Source organism: Mobula hypostoma, chromosome 24 (genome assembly GCF_963921235.1).
Source record: "Mobula hypostoma chromosome 24, sMobHyp1.1, whole genome shotgun sequence".
NCBI lineage: Eukaryota > Metazoa > Chordata > Chondrichthyes > Myliobatiformes > Myliobatidae > Mobula > Mobula hypostoma.
In genome coordinates this window covers 20315279-20335693 of record NC_086120.1, presented here as the reverse complement: position 1 = coordinate 20335693, position 20415 = coordinate 20315279, and the positions used below count along the sequence as shown (strand labels likewise).

The 20415-nt window shown below is 38.5% G+C and overlaps 1 protein-coding gene and 1 long non-coding RNA gene across 2 annotated transcripts in view; one reads left to right on the top strand and one right to left on the bottom strand.

Annotated features, from left to right (window-relative positions):
* LOC134337275 (myelin expression factor 2-like) overlaps positions 1–6546 on the bottom strand; it is a 29950-nt gene extending 23404 nt beyond the window's left edge. The window contains exons 1-3 of the mRNA XM_063032143.1: positions 6365–6546; positions 4956–5140; positions 228–280 (exon numbers count right to left, since the gene is read on the bottom strand). Coding sequence (XP_062888213.1) covers positions 228–280; positions 4956–5140; positions 6365–6474 — 348 coding nt within the window. The 5' untranslated portion in view covers positions 6475–6546. The remainder of the gene's footprint in view (positions 1–227; positions 281–4955; positions 5141–6364) is intronic.
* A 28-nt stretch (positions 6547–6574) lies between these two features.
* LOC134337278 (uncharacterized) lies at positions 6575–19783 on the top strand. The gene is made up of 4 exons (XR_010015958.1): positions 6575–6691; positions 9163–9426; positions 12597–12697; positions 17443–19783. It is a non-coding gene; the product is annotated as an uncharacterized LOC134337278 (long non-coding RNA).
* The last annotated feature ends 632 nt before the right edge of the window (positions 19784–20415 follow it).

Here is a 20415-nt window from a genome sequence, read left to right as displayed (position 1 = left end):
AAAATGCACTAATTAGTTCAACTTTGACAAAATAGCACCAAATATGCCTGCTATAGTCAATAGCTTTACATTCACATCCTCTTCTCTCCCCCCACCCCCACCTAGCCACATCCACATTTCTAAGCTTCAAAATTCAAAGTCTAACAAAGCCCACTTCCAGTATTCCATATCCTGTGCATTTTACATTTGCAATGAAACCACAGAAGAACTCATTCTTTATCACTTACCCTCGACTTTCCATCCGCATCCATAAAGAGTTCCACGTAAGTAACCTCACCAACTACAAACCAGATCCCAGACGAAACATACACGGAAGGAGAAAAGCCAAGAAAACAATTGGAATTCAGCAAAAACATTGACAACGTTATGTAGTAACCTGAGCCCTCTAAAAGCCCAGAATATCATTCCATATTCCTAAACCTTCTTACTATGCTATGTACAGGTGTGCAGTGATCCCAAGTCTAACCCAATCTAGAATGGTCATATTAAACTACAACCCTTAATATCATTGTTACCAGTTACTAACAATATTACATACAACAAGCCCTTTTACGTCTGCCCAGTGTTCTAAACACATACTTCCCAAACTGGAACTCTTCTCAAGTGTGCCCAGCCAATAAGGATGTCACGTTATAATATGCAAAATACACATCTTCCTCTCTCCCTAATCCACAACCAATTAAATATCAAACAAAATGATCAAAAATCAAACATGAAAGCCATAAACATTCAACAAATTGAGATTTATAATATTAATAAACAAACGATTGCATTATATATTGTGACATCCCCACCAGCAACCACCAATAGCAGCAGAGTCTGCTTCCATTATCACCTTCATGACTTTTAATCAACTGTGATAGAATCAATCCGTTATATGACCAAGTTCTTTTTTTTTTAAAAAAACCTAATTAGATCTGATCTCAAGAGTTCCCACCTGCTACATGACTAGTATCCATTTACACGTACAAAACACTAAGCCATCAGTCAAGACAACTTTTAGCACAGACAGTCCCTGTTAATAGCAAGCTGAGGTTTCAAAATGTTTGCTGCCATCAAGGTCCTTTCCTTTACCTCTACTCCAACCCTCAGACTTTGAATGGTATATTTCTTAGCTTCATAGGATATCAAAATATACCTTCACAATTTAATTTTAAATCATTATTATTCTGACAAAAATAAAGGAAGCCAAGCTCTCCTGAATAGAACGAAGGACCAGTAAGAGAAAACAAATATTGCTGCAATCAATTTGTACTGTCTTTCTGTTCATACAAGATGAGAATTCTTTACAAAATTTTAATTTTGCAATGATCAATTTTCAATAGGTTACTTTATACATATAAAACCTGAGAATACTGTTTCCTAGATGTATGCACTCAGCAATTAGGACAGTACTGCAGGGATATTAACACTTACACTGAACTCAGTATACATCCCATGTTTATGTTTTGTTAATATTAACGGGACTGGGAAAGGGATGAAGAGGAAAAAAGGGTAGGAGCTAGAACAAATAACTATCATATATTCTCATGAGTTTAGTACATAAATTGTGTTAGATTTTACTGGAGACTAAGCAGCAATCAATTCCATGAGATTTCCTTCAATGTTACCTTCTGTTTGAAAAAAAATCTACAATTACTGTAATCACGGCAACATGTTGAAGCAGGGAATTAAACTGTAAATCCACCCTGCATCGTAATGCTATTAATAAATTTAAATATTTCCCAAATTAAAAAATGTGTAGAGTCAAACTTGCTTTTAAAAAGAATTGCCTGTACTCCAATAACTCTCCTGCACTAGGCAGTGAGTCTCAACTGTTCTTAACTTGGCTTAGTGCAGTACAAAGACTACATTTAGGCTGAATACAGAGATTGGTTCCCTACACACCTGTACCACAATAATCCCATCATTCTACTATCTAAATCATTTAGACATCATCAGTAATCTACAATACCAAAGACATGTGAAACTGAATGGGCACATTCCCAGTATTACACCAATTTTAGGCCACCAACTTTTGAGTCTTACCGCTTGAAGCCATCACTACATCAAGAAAGGCAGGAGTCTACACAAACCTAAAATTGACACTTTGTGATTTCACATGTAAAACAAAGTCTGCTGATGCTTCTTTCCTGTCAGACTACTAAATACTGGTAACATCAAGTAGTCCTATTCAGCAGCAGCATGCACCAGGTGGACTGTTCGCACTTCTGTTCTGAATGACCAATAATCCTTTTTCACGCAGTTGCTGAACACACAATTGAATGTCAATTTCACGGAAAAGTCAAGAATGGCTTTCCAGAGTCAAGTGAATCAGATGGTTATTGGAAGAATTATAGAATTTCGTTAATATACCAAAAATGAGGTGATAATGTTAAACATTTTGTTCAAAATATTTACTCCAAACAGCAGAAAGCATATAATCAAGTAAATGGAACATCTGCCCACAATTTAGTAAGCTTGCACTGTCCAACTCTAAAGCAAATGATCAGATATTCATAGGACTGATGGGGCAGTAGGAAGGAACTGTGGTTGTGGTAAATGAGACAAAGTAGCACTTCTGTCTCTTCCATGGATGCAGCAACACTTTCATCTAGTTAAGACTTCTTGCTGTAGTGATAACTCATTTTAATGAGCTATATGTATTTCAATGGTCAAAACACTTTCCTCAACTTAAGGACATATGTTCAAAACTGTGTTCAACTTTACTCCAGAGTTCCAAATGTTAAGGCAATATCCATTGTGTCAGGCTGTTCAAGTTACCAATCTTCAGACATTCAATGCATCACTTTGTATATAACACCAACTCCTTACCAAATTTGTGAACTTACGAAATGATGGCATTTCCTCACTGACCTTCAACTAAATTGCAAAATGACAAAATATTTTCTTCAGCATTGCTACTGTTTCAGAAAAGTTACAAGTTAACAAAACTCCAAATGTGCAAAACAATCATGTAATTAAGTGCACCCACAAATTATTCTTAAAGCAATGATACTTTTAACAATAAATAAAATCACAGTAATATGCACATTGCAACCACTGATTCAGGAAATCTGGTTTAGCTGTTAATGGGGATTGAGAAATACGATCTTATAGGATAAGACAATCAACACGCAAGATTCTCACAGATACAGGATGTGATTTCTTTAAAGCAAGGTATTCTCAACAATTTTGTAATGCAGCCTTGATATAGAGTTTGCACTTTCAGGATCAAATTTCCTGATCAATTCAATGTAATTATCATAGAATTAAAGTGGTTCTATCCAGCACAGGTACTCCAACCTCTATTGGTTAAACAAGCAAAAAGATTCTAAAAAGTACAATGCACATGCCTGTGAAAGTACAAAGACTTGTGTAATTTGTAAAGAACATAACTTTTTAAATTAGGAATCTCTCTCAACTACACTATTACCCAACTAAAGTTCAGGGGATGCTCTTTTAAAAAGCCATTCCTAACCAATAGAATTATGGAGTGCTTGAAAAATTGTTAAATGCAAACTTGCTGCAATATACACAAGTAGTTAAAAAAAAACAAATTCTAGTACTAAGTTACATTTAGTGCTGATTTAACTGATATCTATTCATAGCCTTATATCGTCATGTCTCTTTCAATGAACAGCAGTATCAAGATCAGAGCCATCTATTTTAAAATACTATACTACTGAACATTAGTGGTTATTGAATGCAACGAAGACATCAACCCCTCTTAACACAGGAAATCTGGCACCTGTAGTTAAGAAAGGTCAAGCTATTATTTCAGGGGTGCCACCTTTACTACAATTAGCTGATATTTTAAAACAGAAAAAAAATAAGGGGGTTTGAAAAAACAGGAACACCTCTAAAATGTTTAAGTCCATCCTGCCCACAAAGATTGACATGCTAATTTCAACTTTATCCATATTGTTACATTTCCAATATTTGTACAATAGAAAAACAGCAATCAGAAGAACATCAATTTGAGTATTGTCCAGGTTTGAATATTTCCAGCAAAGAATTGCAAGTGGGATGAGGGTTCATACCCATGGTTCCTCACAATCTCAACTAATTCTCTCAAATTAAAGTTATATTCACACAGAAGAACAGAAATAGTTTGCACACATTCTAAGAAAATCAGCTAGTTAGAAGCATTGGAGAATACCTAGAAAGTCACTGATGAAGGAAACATCAGATAATTTAGTCCTAAATATTATGGTGCCAATTTTCATTTACCAATTTCACAATCACTCATATCTAAATACTATCGACCAGTCTCATGATTGATTTCCTCCCAGTTGGCAGAAGACAAGTGCAAAATATGCATGTAATTTAATTGACTGGCACAAATTGTTTATCAAATACAAATTACTTATCGGCAACAAAATGAACTGGCATGGGCAAGGGAAGATTAAATAAAGTAACATTTGTTTTCCACCTGAATAACCTTGCCTCCCCCAAACGAAACTGACAGGTACACGCAGGAAGGAAAAAAGAGAACACATCCTACATTTGGCCTACCAATGTGGGTCCATGGTAGAAAAAAAAAGTTATGTTTGGACAGTTCACATGTCCACACACCTAAACTTTCAATAATAAGACAAAAAAAGCTACAAAAATTGCATTTCTCCCACCTCATAAAATGAATTTACAATATGATCTGTGATGATTTTGTGGAATGGTAAAAGAGACTTAAAAGGATGAAGTCACCTGCCCTTGATGCCAAATTATTTATCATCAATATTCTGCTAAATTTTGATTCACTAGTATCACTCAGAAATACTGTAGAGACATTTAGTTAAAGTTCAACAAACATTTCCTCTGTACAAAAGAGTTATTCTTCAAGATGATCCATACTCAGCATCAAGGATTGAAGTTTAAAAAAAAGAGCGAATTTAGTTAGTACATGTAATACTGATCAATGAAACAACAAAAACTAATTTTAATTTCCAATGAGTACACATTACACCTGACTTTACCTTTCTCTCTCATTAAATCTTTAAGTGTCTGCCATTTCATTTCAAATGGGATATTGCTCACAAAAACCCGGAATCTTGCATTTCGGTTTGTTGAATACGGCTCAAAACGGTTTCCTCCACGCTTGCTGCTTTTTTCCTTTAGCTTATCATTTTTATCACTCTTAACTGGAGCTTCATTTGTTTCACTGTAGAAAAAGAAAATCAATTTCAATAATAATTTATTTTGCATTCATACATTTCGCCCATATACCTCTGCAAAGATTTAACAAAATTTACCCATGGCACATTACGTTAATACTGAAAAGTTGAAACATCTTTATAAAGAAAGCAATAACTTATTAAAAATCATGGCATATCCTTAAAGAATATTCACTTTTAGGCTGAAAAGCTGATTTATTGGTGGTGGGTGAGTAGAAAAATGATCGGAAACAACAGGAATTCTGCAGATGCTGGAAATTCAAGCAACACACATAAAAGTTGCTGGTGAACGCAGCAGGCCAGGCAGCATCTCTAGGAAGAGGTGCAGTCGACGTTTTAGGCCGAGACCCTTCGTCAGGATTCAATTTCGGTTTCAATTAAGTGACAAAAATGAACAGCGTGATGAAAAATATGCGAGTTTCAGGGGAAACGGGCAAGAAATAAAGAAAGCAGTTAAGTTCTTTTGGAGGATATAGAAAAGATAGTCAGTGCCTCAAGGCGAGATATGGTACCAGTCTTGGGGTGGGATGCTGCACGTAATGAGTGGGAAAGAGAAAGTCTCAGCAAGAAAGAGGTAAACGGGGATGATGTGCAAAGAGAAATTAGGGGCACCGTCGAGAAATGCAAAGATACGGTGCTGGCATTTAGCTGGTTAAAGGGAAGCATGCGGTTGGGAATGAGATTACAGTACCAGCGGGTTTAGAAAATATAGCACCGATTAAAAAATCGAAGCTCAACGCACAAAGACTAGGAGAGGATTAACATGTGGTGGAACGGTACCGGCATGGTTTAAGTTGGAACGATGAGAACCAGACAGGAAGACAAAAAAAAATACAATTGTAATACAATTATTTCACGCAAGGAAGATAAATAGCGAGGTTTTATTGCTTCATGTGTAGATTAGCCTCAAGTATCTCGATTATAAGTGTGGAAAATGAAAATATACGAAAAAATTGAACTATAAAAGAAATCTACAAAACTAAATTACGTTGGCACGACTTTAATTATTAGCTCCAATTCCATTCTCTTTAGGAAGGAAACAGACTTTTTCTCTCGGTTTGAAGGATTACCGGGGTTGACTCCAAATCGTAAACGCCGCGCCGCCCTTTTGTTCGGCGCCAAGGCCGCGGCCTACATCCTTGTTGAAGCCTGTACCGTTGCCATAGACACACGGCCTTCTCAGACCGAATTTTTTCCTCACAAATACGCACCTCTGGTTCTGATCTTCATCGCCACCGCTTGGGGTATTCTCCTCCTGCTTTTCTTCCAACTCAATGTTGGCGATCGCAGGTTCTTGGGATGTAGGCTCCAATTCCGCCATCGACGCAGGAACAAAACGACCAACTCGCGCTGCTGAAGTCCAAATGGCCGCCGCGTAGTGACGCGTGAAGGATTCTGGGTACTGCCGCGCTGTAAGCCCCGCCCCTCCCCTTCCCCCACCGTCTTTCACTCAGGTGACGACACACTGGATTTCAGCGCCAAATTGCCGCGGCGAGAGTGGCGACCGTCCCACGTGCGTACGTCTGTCTACCTGACAGGTGAGAACGACAGGTGTGGTGTCCGCAATGCGTACGTATGTCTATCTGACACGTGAAGGCGACAGGTGTGGTGTCTGCAATGCAGTCAGATATCGAGCAGTGTCAGTCAGGAGCAGGGTTACAAAGTTGCTCCCTCCCTTCAAGACGGGTCATAGCTAGGTCTTGCCTGCAGCTAACAATGAGATCGACGTTACACGAATACAGTACTATAAAACATGAGAAAGAAGCCGGAGCGGATCATTAATCTGCTCCACCGCTCAACAAAGATTATGGTTTATTTCTATCTCCAACACTGCTTACTTGTACGGTGTCACTTCATATCCAAAAATTATTAGTCTTGGTACACAATGACTAACCCACCAAATCTATCTAGGATAGAGAGGCTGCTGCGATCAGGGTGCAACAATTTCTCCTCACTCTTAAATGGCTTGTGCTGTCCTGAGACTCCGTCTCTTACTCCAGACTCGTTACTGTAGGGAAACATCCTCTCTATTACAGTATAACCTTTAAGAATCAACTTTGGTCTCACCAAGACCCTGTGTAATCATGATAATACATCTGTATTTAGATGAGAGCTACAATGGCCAGCAGACCATTTGCTTTCCTACATATCTGCTGCACTTCTGTGTATGCTTATCTGGAAGTGAATACTTCCTCATTTTTCCACATTGTATCTTCACTCCCCCCCCCCCCACCATCTGCCATGATATTACCCACTCATTCAGTTTGCCTATATCCCTTTGAAGTCTCTTCATTCTCTGTACTTCTTGCATTCCCACTTAGTTTTTCAGCAGAGTTAGAAACATTTTTTTCTTTGCTGCCCTCTGCCAATTTGTTGATAACTATTGTGAAAAGGTGGGGCCTAATTAACTCTCTCTGTACCTCACGTTATAAACTGCAAATCTCAGAAGGACCCATTTATTTCTATTCTTTTAGACTCATAGATGGAAATGCAGAAACAGGCCCTACCATTGATTCCGCACCCATTTTATATTAATCTTACATTTTTCATTCACTGCACATTGACTTTCAAATCCACCCCCACTCCAACTACATACATGTAGAGGCAATTTGTAATAGCCAATTAACAGACTGCCATGCATGTCTTTGGGATGTGGAAGAAAAACAGCACAGAGAGGAAACCCATCCAATTACAAGGAGAACATACAGACAGCACCTGAGGTCAGAACTGAACCTGGTTCTCTGGTACCTTGATGCAGTAGCTCTACTAGGTACACTACTTTAGGCCTTCTCTATACCCACAGTTTGCCTCCTGCCAGTCAGCCAATGCTATACTCATTCCTATAATAGCATAAGTTCCTATTTTGTTAAGCAACCTCGTGTGACACCTTGTCAAAGGCTTTCAGAAAATCCAACAACATCCACTGAGACTCCTTTGTCATCCTGCCTGTTATTTCCTCAAAGAATTCCAATGGATTTATCAGGGAAGATTTCCCCCTTAAGGAAACCAAGCTGACTTCATCCCATTTTATTGTTTGCCTCTGAGTATCCCAAAACCTCATTCTAAATAATAGACTCTAACATCTTCCCAACCACTGAAATTAGGCTAACTGGCCTATAATTTTATGTCTTTTGTCTCCCTGGAGTGACATATGCAATTTTCCAGTCCTTCAGAACCACTCTAAAATCTGGTGATTCCTAAAAAGATCATTATTAATGTCTCCACAATCCCTTCAGCTATCCCTTTCAAAACCCTAGGGTGTAGTCCATCTCGTCCAGGTGACAGACCTTCCAGCTTCTCAAGCACCTTCTACAGTCATTTCTGCCCCATTACCCTCGAATTTCTGCCATGCTGCTGGTGTCTTCTACAATGAAGACTGATGCAAAAGACTTACTGAGTTTGACTGTCATTTCTTTGTTCTGCCCCCTCTCCACCACTACCTCTCCAGCATCATTTTCCAGCAGTCCAATATCCACTCTTTCCTCTCTTTTACTTTTTATATATCTGAAAAAAACATTTTGTATCCTCTTTCTTCCTAATTGATTTTTAGTTGCCTTCTAATGGTAACTATAGCGTGTTATAGAGATACATAAATATATATGAGCTCAACAAAAGGTACAAATACATTTTTGTATGTATCAAATGCAGCTTGTGTGCAATCAGGTCACCTCCTGGTTTCTCTGTTTGAAGTATTCACTGAGTGGTGGTTGGTGCATTCTGTACAAGCCAACACCTGAGACAGAAAGAGACATTCAAAGCATGGAAAGGCTCACATGAGGAAATGTGGAAGATGCCACATTCTCAGTATTGTTCATGAACTATCTTTTGCCAATTGCAAAAGATCTCAAGTTTGAGCATATCTAATAAAATCTTATGATTAAGATGGTAAACGAAATGTAACTAGTTAATTAGTAGTATCTCCAGCATTAACTGCAAGCTTTAATCTTGGCAGCAGCCACTTTTCAGGGAAGGTCTCAAGTGTCACAGAGACTATATTCTGTTTCTCCAGAATTACTCGTATTCGGACAAAAATACAGACGGGCAGTCGTGGACCTTGTCATTCAACTTCCTCACTCATCTTGCATCCGATTTTGTAGTCAAGGGATGAGGCCAAGTGGAGCTAAAATATATATTCTTGTGGAGGATAGGGACATGATGCAGTGCTGAATGAGTACCTTGTATCTTTATTGAAGTACTTGTCAATCTTTATTGTCAATGTAGCGGTGAAGGAGGAAACGGAAGTGACCATGGATGGATTGGAAATAAAGAGCAGGTACTTGAAATGTTACAGAAGTAAAGCACTGTAGATCTGGAAATTGGAAATAAAATATAATACAAAAAATACTCACCATGATTTGTGAGGATATGTGCAGTAAAAAGTCGTTCATGTTTCAGTCAATTACCTTTAAGCAGAATTGCTGCTGCTTGATCTGACGATTGTTCCAGGGCTTGATCTATTTGTACTTAAAAGCATGGAGATTCTAAATGTAGAGAAGATTCTCAGTCTAAATTATATTCATCTGTGTTATAAAAGGATGTTAAATGCTGTAAGAAATCATCTAATTCTTCATTGATATGAAGATTGTCTCATATGCAGGCAACACTTTATTTAACTATGCAGAAAAGGGAGCGAAACCGCTGAACTGTGAGCCCGACCTTGGGTAAATAATTAGCATTTTGAATAAGGCCTAATAATTAAATTGTAGCATAGATTATTGAAGCCCTGTTGTTGAAGGCTTTGATGAAGTAACAGCATTGCAGTTTACCTGCCTCAGTCACTTCCCCTGCCACCTTGTTTCTCTGGGTGAAAAAGTTGCTCCTCGGGTCCTTTAAAAACTTTCTCCTCTCACCCTAAAACTATGCCCCCTAGTTTTGGACTCCCCTACCTTAGGAAAAAAGACTGCTATCATCACCTTATCTGTGCCTCCCATAATTGTGAACATTTGTATAAGCTCCTAAATTCTACAGAATAAAGACCTCGCCTGCCAACGACTCCTGAAAACTCAGGCCATGCAGTCTTGGCAACATCTTTGTAAACCTCTGTACTCTTTCCAGTTTAACCATATCTTTCACATAACAGGTGACCAAAAAGATTTTAAAAAAAAGATGTTGGACATCTTGAGCAACACACACAAATTGCTACAGGAACTCAGCAAGTCAGGCAGCATCAATGGAGAGTAATGTTGGACCCAACTGTTTAATTCTTAAGATTAGACTGTTTAACTGTTATTTTCTTTGCAGTTTAACAATTAATTGTCTGCTTGTATCTTATATACGTGTAACAGTTTATTAAGCTTCCTAATGGCCACAGTATGTATCTGCAGTTATTCAATGTGTTCGCTAGTGGTTATTTTAGTGTAATTGTGGAGAGTTCTGGAATCTTCTCTTGGTGATGCAATATTTGAATAAGAGCTTTCTCATTGGTGAAATCTATGAATTTGAATGACATTTTCTTTATCTATAGAGTATTAAAAAGCTGCACCATGAGACAGTGCCACCTTAGATCTTTTGACACGCACTCTCTTCAACTAGTAAACCTCTATCACTGTTAATTTTCAACTCTCTCTTTGTTCTAATAACACTTAATAAAATGCTCATGAAGCAGCATGTTTTGTGTCTTTTTCCAACTTCTGAAAGAATCTTGGATTAAAACATCAGAATCCAAAAGGAATAAACAGTCAACATTTCAGGCCAAATCTTTCTCCACCTACCCTCTTCTACCCACCCACACCTATCACCTTCTTTTATTCTCCCCTCCCCCCCACCACCTTCTTGTCCTGGCTTCTGACCTCTTCCTTTTCACTTCTGATAAAAGGTTTCGGCCTGAAAGTCTACTGTTTACTCTCCTCCATAGATGAGTTCTTCCAGCATTTGGTGTGTCGACTGAAAATATAGGCAGGTGGAGTGGTGAGGCTTGGAGGGATATGGTCTGAATGCAGCAAATTGGGACTAGCTGGGAGGGAACTGTGGATGGCATGGACTGTTAGGCCAAAGGGCCTGTATCTGTGCTGTGTTGGTCTATCACTTCATATTCTATGACGTAGCCTTGCCTGATTCCAGTTGACACTACCAGGTTTTTCACTGAGGTGCTATACTTCATGGCCAACGGATTTGCCATTAGTAGAGTTAATCTGCAGGACAGACCTACACCAGAATCAGGGTCACCCAAACCCAGCCATTGAATTATAACAAGTTGATAACACTTGTGTGTGTGCATTTTTGGATGCTGAGCTCCAAGTCAATATTTACTCTCCTAGTGAAGCATACACTAAATGAGCCTTACACTGTATCTGGATGTCAAAGGTACTTGACTAGTCTATCCCCTCCCACTCAACATGACCCCCAATCAAAAATTAAGATCCACAATCTTAATGTGAATCTTAATAAAATGCTCATGAAGCAGCATGTTTTGTGTCTTTTTCCAACTTCTGAAAGAATCTTGGATTAAAACATCAGAATCCAAAAGGAATAAACAGTCAACATTTCAGGCCAAATCTTACCCCACCTACCCTCTTCTACCCACCCACATATATTTTGGGAGTTACAACAAAAACGGATGTCACTGAAGAAATTTGGCACTTGGGCAGCCAATGAAAAGGCACAAAGCACCAGCAGCCCTTGGTCTCTTGTATGCTTTAGAGACTTCTTTTTTGAAATAAGCATTTTAAAGCACCAGAGTCCAAAATAAATTTAATATCAAAGTACACATACATTCAGTGGCCACTTTATTATGTACGTCCCGCACATAGTAAAGAGGCCAATGAGGTTATATTTGTGGTCTTCTGCTGCTGTAGCCCATCCATTTTAAGTTTCAACATGTGAGTACAGGAATGCTCTTCTGAGACTTGTGTGTGAAAATACCAGGAGATCAGCAGTTTTGAAAATACTCAAACCGCCCCATGTGGCACCAACATAAATAAATAAAGGCATCCGTTAGTCTTGCGAGACCATGGATCTGTGCCTGGTAAGTCTTCACTCTCCAGGGCGCAGGCCTGGGCAAGGTTGTATGGAAGACCAGCAGTTGCCCATGCTGGAAGTCTCCCCTCTCCATGACACCAATGTTGTCCAAGGGAAGGGCATTAGGACCCATACAGCTTGGCACCAGTGTCGTCGCAGAGCAATGTGTGATTAAGTGCCTTGCTCAAGGACATAACACATTCCCTCGGCTGGGGCTCGAACTCACAACCTTCAGGTAGCTAGTCCAATGCCTTAGCCATGTGCCCACACCAACAATCATTTAGTCAAAGTCACTTAGATCACATTTCTTCCCCATTCTGATCCCTGGTCTGAAAAACAACTGAACCCCTTGACCACGTCTGCATGCTTTGAGTTGCTGTAACATGATTGACTGATTAGATACTTGCATTAACAAGCGGGTGAACCTAATAAAGTTGCCACTGAGTGTTTGTTACCACATACTATCTTGAGATTATTTTTTTATAGGCATTTACAGGGAAAAAAGAAGTACAATAGAATTTATGAAAAGCTATAGATAAACAGACTAAGACTTACAAACAACCAATGTGCAAAAGAAGACAATCTATGTGAGTATCAGTAACACTGTCTCCATGAAATCTTACAAATGTATTACTAGAACAGACAACATATAAGTAAATATATGTATAGTATTGTTTACCTGGGAATCAGTGAAGAATCCTGGAGCTTGTCACATCCCATACACTGGACAATGAAGTCCAGTGACAATGAGGTTGAGAACTTAATGTACATATGGTACTCTGGAGACAAGGGTGTGAAGTGGCAAAATTAATGAAGATATCATCCTACGTGGTTGAGTAAGTCTAGCAAATTCACAGTTAATCCTGGCAAGCCTTAGGCACCAATTTTAAACCAAGGAAGACAATGGAAAAGTATAGCACAAATTTATTGGAATTTTTTGAGGTAATCTCGAATAAGATTGACAAGGGAGAGGCTGTGGATGTTGTGTATTTGGATTTTCAAAAGGCCTTCGATAAGGTACCGCATATGAGGCTGCTTAATAAGATGAGAGCCCATGGAATTATAGGAAAGATACTGAAATGGGTGGAGCATTGGCTGATAGGCAGAAAGCAAAGGGTGGGAATAAAGGGATCCTATTCTGACTGGTTGCCGGTTACTAGTGGTGTTCCGCAGGGGTCGGTGTTGGGGCCACTTCTTTTTACGATGTATATCGATGATTTAGATTATGGATTAAATGGTTTTGTGGCCAAGTTTGCGGATGACACCAAGATAGGTGGAGGAGCAGGAAATGTTGAAGAAACGGAAAGGTTGCAGAGAGACTTAGTCAGTTTAGGAGAGTGGGCAAAGAAATGGCAGATGAGATACAACGTTGACAAATGTACGGTTGTACATTTCGGAAGAAGAAATATTCAGGCAGATTATTATTTAGATGGGGAAAAAATTCAAAAATCGGAAGTGCAAAGGGACTTGGGGGTCCTCATGCAGGATACCCTAAAGGTTAACCACCAAGTTGGATTGGCGGTAAGGAAAGCGAATGCTATGTTGGCATTCATTTCAAGAGGAATAGTGTATAAGAGTAAGGAGGTGTTGATGAGGCTCTATGGGGCATTAGTGACACCTCATTTGGAATACTGTGTGCAGTTTTGGGCCCCCTATCTTAGAAAGGATATACTGATGTTGGAGAGAGTTCAGAGAAGATTTACGAGGAAGATTCCTGGAATGCAGGGGCTAACATATGAGGAGCGTCTGTCGGCTCTTGGATTGTATTCATTCGAGTATAGAAGAATGAGAGGGGATCTCATAGAAACATTTCGAATGTTAAAAGGGTTGGACACAGTAGATGTGGAAAGGTTGTTTCCCTTGGTGGGTGAGTCCAGGACAAGAGGCCATAGTCTTAGAATTAGAGGGTACCCAGTTAAAACAGAGATGAGGAGAAATTTCTTTAGCCAGAGGGTCGTGGATTTGTGGAATTCGTTGTCACATATGGCTGTGGAGGCCCAATCATTGAGGGTGTTTAAGGAGGAGATTGACAGGTATCTAATTAGTCAGGGTATCAAGGGATATGGGGAAAAAGCCGGAAATTGGAACTAGATGGGTGAGTAGTTTAGCTCATGGGGGAGCTGCGGAGCAGACTCAATGGGCCGAATGGCCTACTTCTGCTCCTTTGTCTTGTGATCTTGTGAAAATGTTCTCCTAATAAAAAGTCAAGTATACTCTACTAATAGAAAACAGCACAAAATGGCAATCCAGTCTCAAACCATCTATAATTGTGATTTTGCTAGTTAGAAAAAACAGGATTTCTTCATTTCATATGTTGAATGCATTGAGTTTCATTGTAGAGCAAACATCATTGTAGAAATAAAGGGTAAAGACGTAGATTCCAAGAATAAGGCCACATGCGAGCACAAGGAAGTCAATAGAAAAAGCGCAGACACTAGCGTAACTCTAATACAGGGCTACGGTAGGAAACTTCGTCACATGGTGTGAGCAGAATTATCTGCAGCTTAATGTGAAAAAGACTAAGGAGCTGGTAGTAGACCTGAGGAGAGCTAAGGTACCGGTGACCCCTGTTTCCATCCAGGGGGTCAGTGTGGACATGGTGGAGGATTACAGATACCTGGGGATACGAATTGACAATAAACTGGGCAGGTCAAAGAACACTGAGGCTGTCTACAAGAAGGGTCAGAGCCGTCTCTATTTCCTGAGGAGACTGAGGTACTTTAACATCTGCCTGAGGATGTTCTAGGAGTCTGTGGTGTCCGGTGCTATTATGTTTGCTGTTGTGTGCTGGGGCAGCAGGCTGAGGGTAGCAGACACCAACAGAATCAACAAACTCATTCGTAAGGCCAGTGATGTTGTGGGGATGGAACTGGACTCTCTGACGGTGGTGTCTGAAAAGAGGATGCTGTCCAAGTTGCATGCCATCTTGGACAATGTCTCCCATCCACTACATAATGTACTGGGTGGGCACAGGAGTACATTCAGCCAGAGACTCATTCCACCGAGATGCAACACAGAGCGTCATAGGAAGTCATTCCTGCCTGTGGCCATCAAACTTTACAACTCTTCCTTTGGAAGGTCAGACACCCTGAGGCTGGTCCTGGACTTATTTCCTGGCATAATTTCCATATTACTATTTAACTATTTATGGTTTTATTACTATTTATTATTTATGGTGCAACTGTAATGAAAACCAATTTCCCCCGGGATCAATAAAGTATGACTATGACTATGACTATGAACTCTTACTGGTATAAAGGATGTAGACTTTAATGAAATAACATCAAAGTTACAAAACTATTTTAATTCAACACCATCAAAGATCCTAGAAAGCTTCATGTGTTGAACTCAGTAATTAAGATCAGGTAAGACAATTACTGTTGTAGAATTGTGAAAAATCTGTTGTGATATTTCAGATCTGGCCTGTTCCAGTTGTAAACTGCAAGATAAGTTTGTGTACAGACTAACTGATAAGCAAATCCAGTCTGTTACTAAACACAGTAAATTTAATATTTAAGAGCTTAATCCAGTGAAAATGTGAAGGGTTTTTCTCTGATAGAACAGTAGTCTAAGCATGGTATATGGACTATTGCAGGAATAATGGCAAGAGGCTGAGTCACGTGAGCATGGCTGACAAAAAAAAAGTCCTGGAAGGAAACCTTCTCACCATTATAATAGATATCACTCAATACAAATGTCAGAGCAGCAGGATTATTTAATTACAGAAAACAAGAGCACAAGGCCTTAATATGCAGAGTTAAATATGGTATTGGAATCCATAGTCAAATTGTGCCCTAGTAGGAAAACAATTGCCAGGTAAAAACCACAGAAGCCAAGTTTATAGATGGACGAGCATTGTGAGAAACACCTCCTAAATTGCACCCACTATACTAGTGGTGGTAAAATCAGCCAATATGAAGTTAATGTACAGCATAACATTGTTATGGATATTGTCACAGCTTCTGATTGCATACAGATCTGGCTAGCTACAAGCTCAACAAGGTGTCAGTAGCAAGAAGCACATTGAAGTTAAGAATGTATTCTGGAAAGACTGAAAACAGTAGGACAAATGACATGTATAGTCCTCCATAGTGGTTAAAAGGCAAAATCATCAATTATATTTGCTGATTATGGGAACAGACCACTTTTCCAAGGTCGAGAAACTACTGTAAAATTATATTTGATATGTTTAAAGAGGCTTATGGAAGATTTTGAGGGTATATTCGAGGAATCATACATAGACAATACAGGGCAGTAAACTCACATGTACTAAGCCAAATGCCAAGCTGATCTAGTGTAAACCTAGGCCATCAGAGTATACACTAAAAACTCAGGTAAAAGAAAGGCTAAATAAGCTGGAACAACAGAAGATATGAGTGAAAGTGTGATGGAAAGAATGGGCAGGTGTACAACAAGCAATATCTTTAGCACACATCTCAAGATTTGTATACTGAAATGACAGGAGCTAAGGACCCAACTTAATGTAGACAAGGGAATCTAATACTACTTTACAATCAATACCCACAAGAGATTTTACTCTAAACCAAAAGACCATATGTGATAAAGTAATCCTTATAAATATTCCAGGTGACAATGAACAAGTTGCTGCAGAGGGCCAGCATTATTTTAGCAATCGGGTTGACATTCGAATTGAAACAATAAAGGAAGAGCAAAACATTTGGATATCTGAAGAAGTGTTTAAACTATTTTCATCATCATAATGTCAAGCTTAAAAAAGATCTTTATGCCTCTGGGCAAAAAGAAGCAATTTATTTAAGTCGACAAATAGATGAAAAGTTACTATAAATCACCTCTTCATTGATGGAAAGTAATTGTGAAAATGTTACCAAGTAATCAATAGTATAGAGGCCTCTCTATTTCTTATGAATGCACTTCACATTCACAAAAATTATACCTACAGTTATTTTGCATTAGCCTCATTTTACATGCAAACCTATCATTAAACAAAAGAAGATGTGGCTTCTAACAGATGGAAGAAATAGCAAGAAGTATGGAAAACTATAATTACATATAATGCTGCTACATTGCCATATGCAATCACAGAATGCTGGGATTTTTGCAGATAACTTTATGGGATTCTTTAAATAAAGTTTGAGTTAAATCTTAATCAATTCACATGTGATTTATCCTTTGTACAAAAAATATCCAAACACCATCCTTATGCGTAGTTGAGGGTTGTGCAATTCTGGGAAGACAGCTGAGAATGATGTTTTATTTATTAAATCCATCAGGAGAAAAACAAAAGTTTTGATATAATAATTTAATATGACATAATTAATTGCTGAAATATTTCTGATATGCTAACCTACAGATGGGAGTTGATAATCAGAAGCTAACAAGACTGGAAGTTCATGAAATCCGGGAAAAATAAGTTGAGCTTCGTGTTGGATTAATAACACAGACTTAATGGGCTGAAGGCTTCTTTCAATGTTGTATGACTATAATTATTTTATCATATTAGATGTACGAATATTCTATGTTGTATTTAGCTTTACAGTCAGTAATTGTTACCAATTTATGGAATAAAAAGACAAACTAAAAATTTAGAAATTCAAGGCAAATTCTGAAATTTATCTGTGATTACTTCTGAGAATATTGATGGTGTTCTGTTCCTTTTGATAAATTTTATACTATAGATCAGAGACTTAGTAGATTAAATAAATTACTATTCTATTCTCAAAGCTAAAACAAAGTCTATGCCAAAAATGTCTTCCGTAAATATGATTGGTTGTGCATTGTATCCAACAATAACAGGAGACCTGTGCAGGAAAACTTTTAAAGTGGAAAAGCCATTGCATTGAGGCAATTCCACTCTTGCCCTCTGAAGTCTGGGGCCAGTGGTACAAGTAGTGATCTCAAACTGGGGTTTTCCTTGTTCAGTCGCTGACCATGACTTCTGTATCTTGTCGTGCCCTTCACTCTCCACGAAGCTTCAGGGATCTGCCTTCCTAGCCATTGGATCTCACTTGATCGTATCCACCCAGTCTACTGGTGCTGACTTCACATGCTAGGACAGGCATGTCCCTATCTCACTGGGGTACGTGTCCTGTTGGTTACCCTCACCTGGTTTATCTCACCTGTTGAAGTGGTGTACTGGATTGTGGGCGCTGTTACATGCAAATGGCTACTTGGAGCCATAGATGAGAGCTGAGTTTTTGGTGGGGCCCAAAGCTGAGTGAACCGCTCCAGAATAGACATGACAAGGCCCTTCACCTGAGGTGCTATCCCTCCCAACACACCCCATTCACCCCTCCATACATTTCATTAAGAATTATTTTGATGAGGATGTTAAGAAATGTCAGAGAAGAAATGGAAGATGAAATAGATTAGACCACTGGAATTTCAGGTGAAAGGTTCATCTAACATAATAGTAATCTTTAAAGTTGAGTAAGTTTGGATTATTAATTAAGTCAATATTCAGAATTTTCAATGAAGATACAAAAGGGGGTCTAAGAAAAAGAAAACCAATAATGCTGAAGTAAGATAGAGTAGATTAATACTAAATTTGTTTGTTTGTTTGTTTGTTTATTTATTTGAGATACAGCATGTAATAGGCACTTCTGGCCCTTTGAGCCATATATATATATACACACACACAAGAAATTCTGCAGATGCAGGAAATCCAAGGCAACAAACTCAAAATGCAGGAGGACACCGAAGAAGGGTCTTGGCCTGAAAGATCGACTGTTTCCATGGATGCTGCCTGACCTGACCTACTGAGTTCCTCCAGCATTTTGTGTATGTTGCTTTGAATTTATGTCTTACTGGATGGCAAAACATTTGGTATCTGTTTCATACAACATGCCACTGTACATGGTTGAAGACAACATTAGTGATAACTTTACATTACAGAGACATGATGGTTAATGAGGTATTGGAGAAACAGGCAAAGAAAGGACAATCAAACATCACCATTAAACCATACTCTCCCATGCTTCTTGTAGATAGATAGATAGATAGATATACTTTATTAATCCCGAGGGAAATTGACACACTCCAGACAGAGCCTGATAAATTCCTGAAGAATGCTAACAGTGAAAATTTGGGTTGTGACTAAGTCTTGTTCAGTCCAATTTGAAAAGAAAGCTGAAAGAAATGCAGATCAATCAAAGTAACTATTACAATGGTGCAATCTACATGATGGAATTATATGATGACCTTCCAGCTACCAAAAATAAAAAGATGGGTTATTGAAAAAAATGTAGTCATAGGTTGTTCTAAGAATTATCTTACAAGGATTAGTAAGAGTTTAGAAAAGTTCACGTAGATCATTTGCTCCTCACTGACAATTCAGAGGTGAATACCAAAGAAGACCACGAGATCAAAGATGTATCTGAAATAAATCCCACAATTGTTCAAGAAGAGTCAACATGTAATATTCTCAACAAATAAGACAATATTCTTTAATGTAGACATAGAACATCCTGGTAAAATATCTGGTGAAACTGTAAGCTCAATACAAGTAATACCACCTCCACTGCAAAGATCACAGAGAGTGTGAACATCTGCACTTTGCAAATTTGTAAATTTCATAAATAGGTTAAATCAGTTTTATGTTTTACTAGGAGTGAGAGCAGTGTAATATTTGTAAATATGTCATAGCATTTTGATGTATTATGAGCATGCTGAGTACATAGAGAATCTGTGAAGAATCCCTGAATGTAATGCATACACTTTATTTGTCCTTCTTGTTTAATGTATATGTATTTCTACTCTCTTTAATGGATTTCATTAAAGGTTAAAAGCTCCCAATCCACCAGTTGTTTTCCCACCACCAGTAGTAGGTGGACTGTATTGTACTTGCCTCTTTGATCTTGAGTAGTGTAATATCTGCAATCCTCCTAACTGTTGGTACCTGTATATCTAAGAATACTGACAAATTGTGACCAGTTCTTTACTTTGTTCAGTTATCCAGGAAGCACCTCACTTGAAGAGATAGGTACATGATAATTTAGAAAAGAGCTTGACAAAATTATACTTATTATAAAATATCTTTTACTATAAAATAGAAGACTGGTTGACTTATTAGATCTATGTTAGCTAAAGCAATGCAAACTTTTCAATCTTGGTCCCCTCTATGTCCCTGCAGCCATAACTAATGTGAATAGCAATTGATTTCCTATGATCTTTTTCCCACCTCAATAGTAAGACATAGGTTACAGTTACCAGTTAATCTATCAACATGTGAAGGGAAACTGGAATATAGGCAGAAACACACACAAGCGCAACAAGCACATGCAAACTGTACACTAACTTCTCCTGCTCAAGGTCAGAACTGAACTGA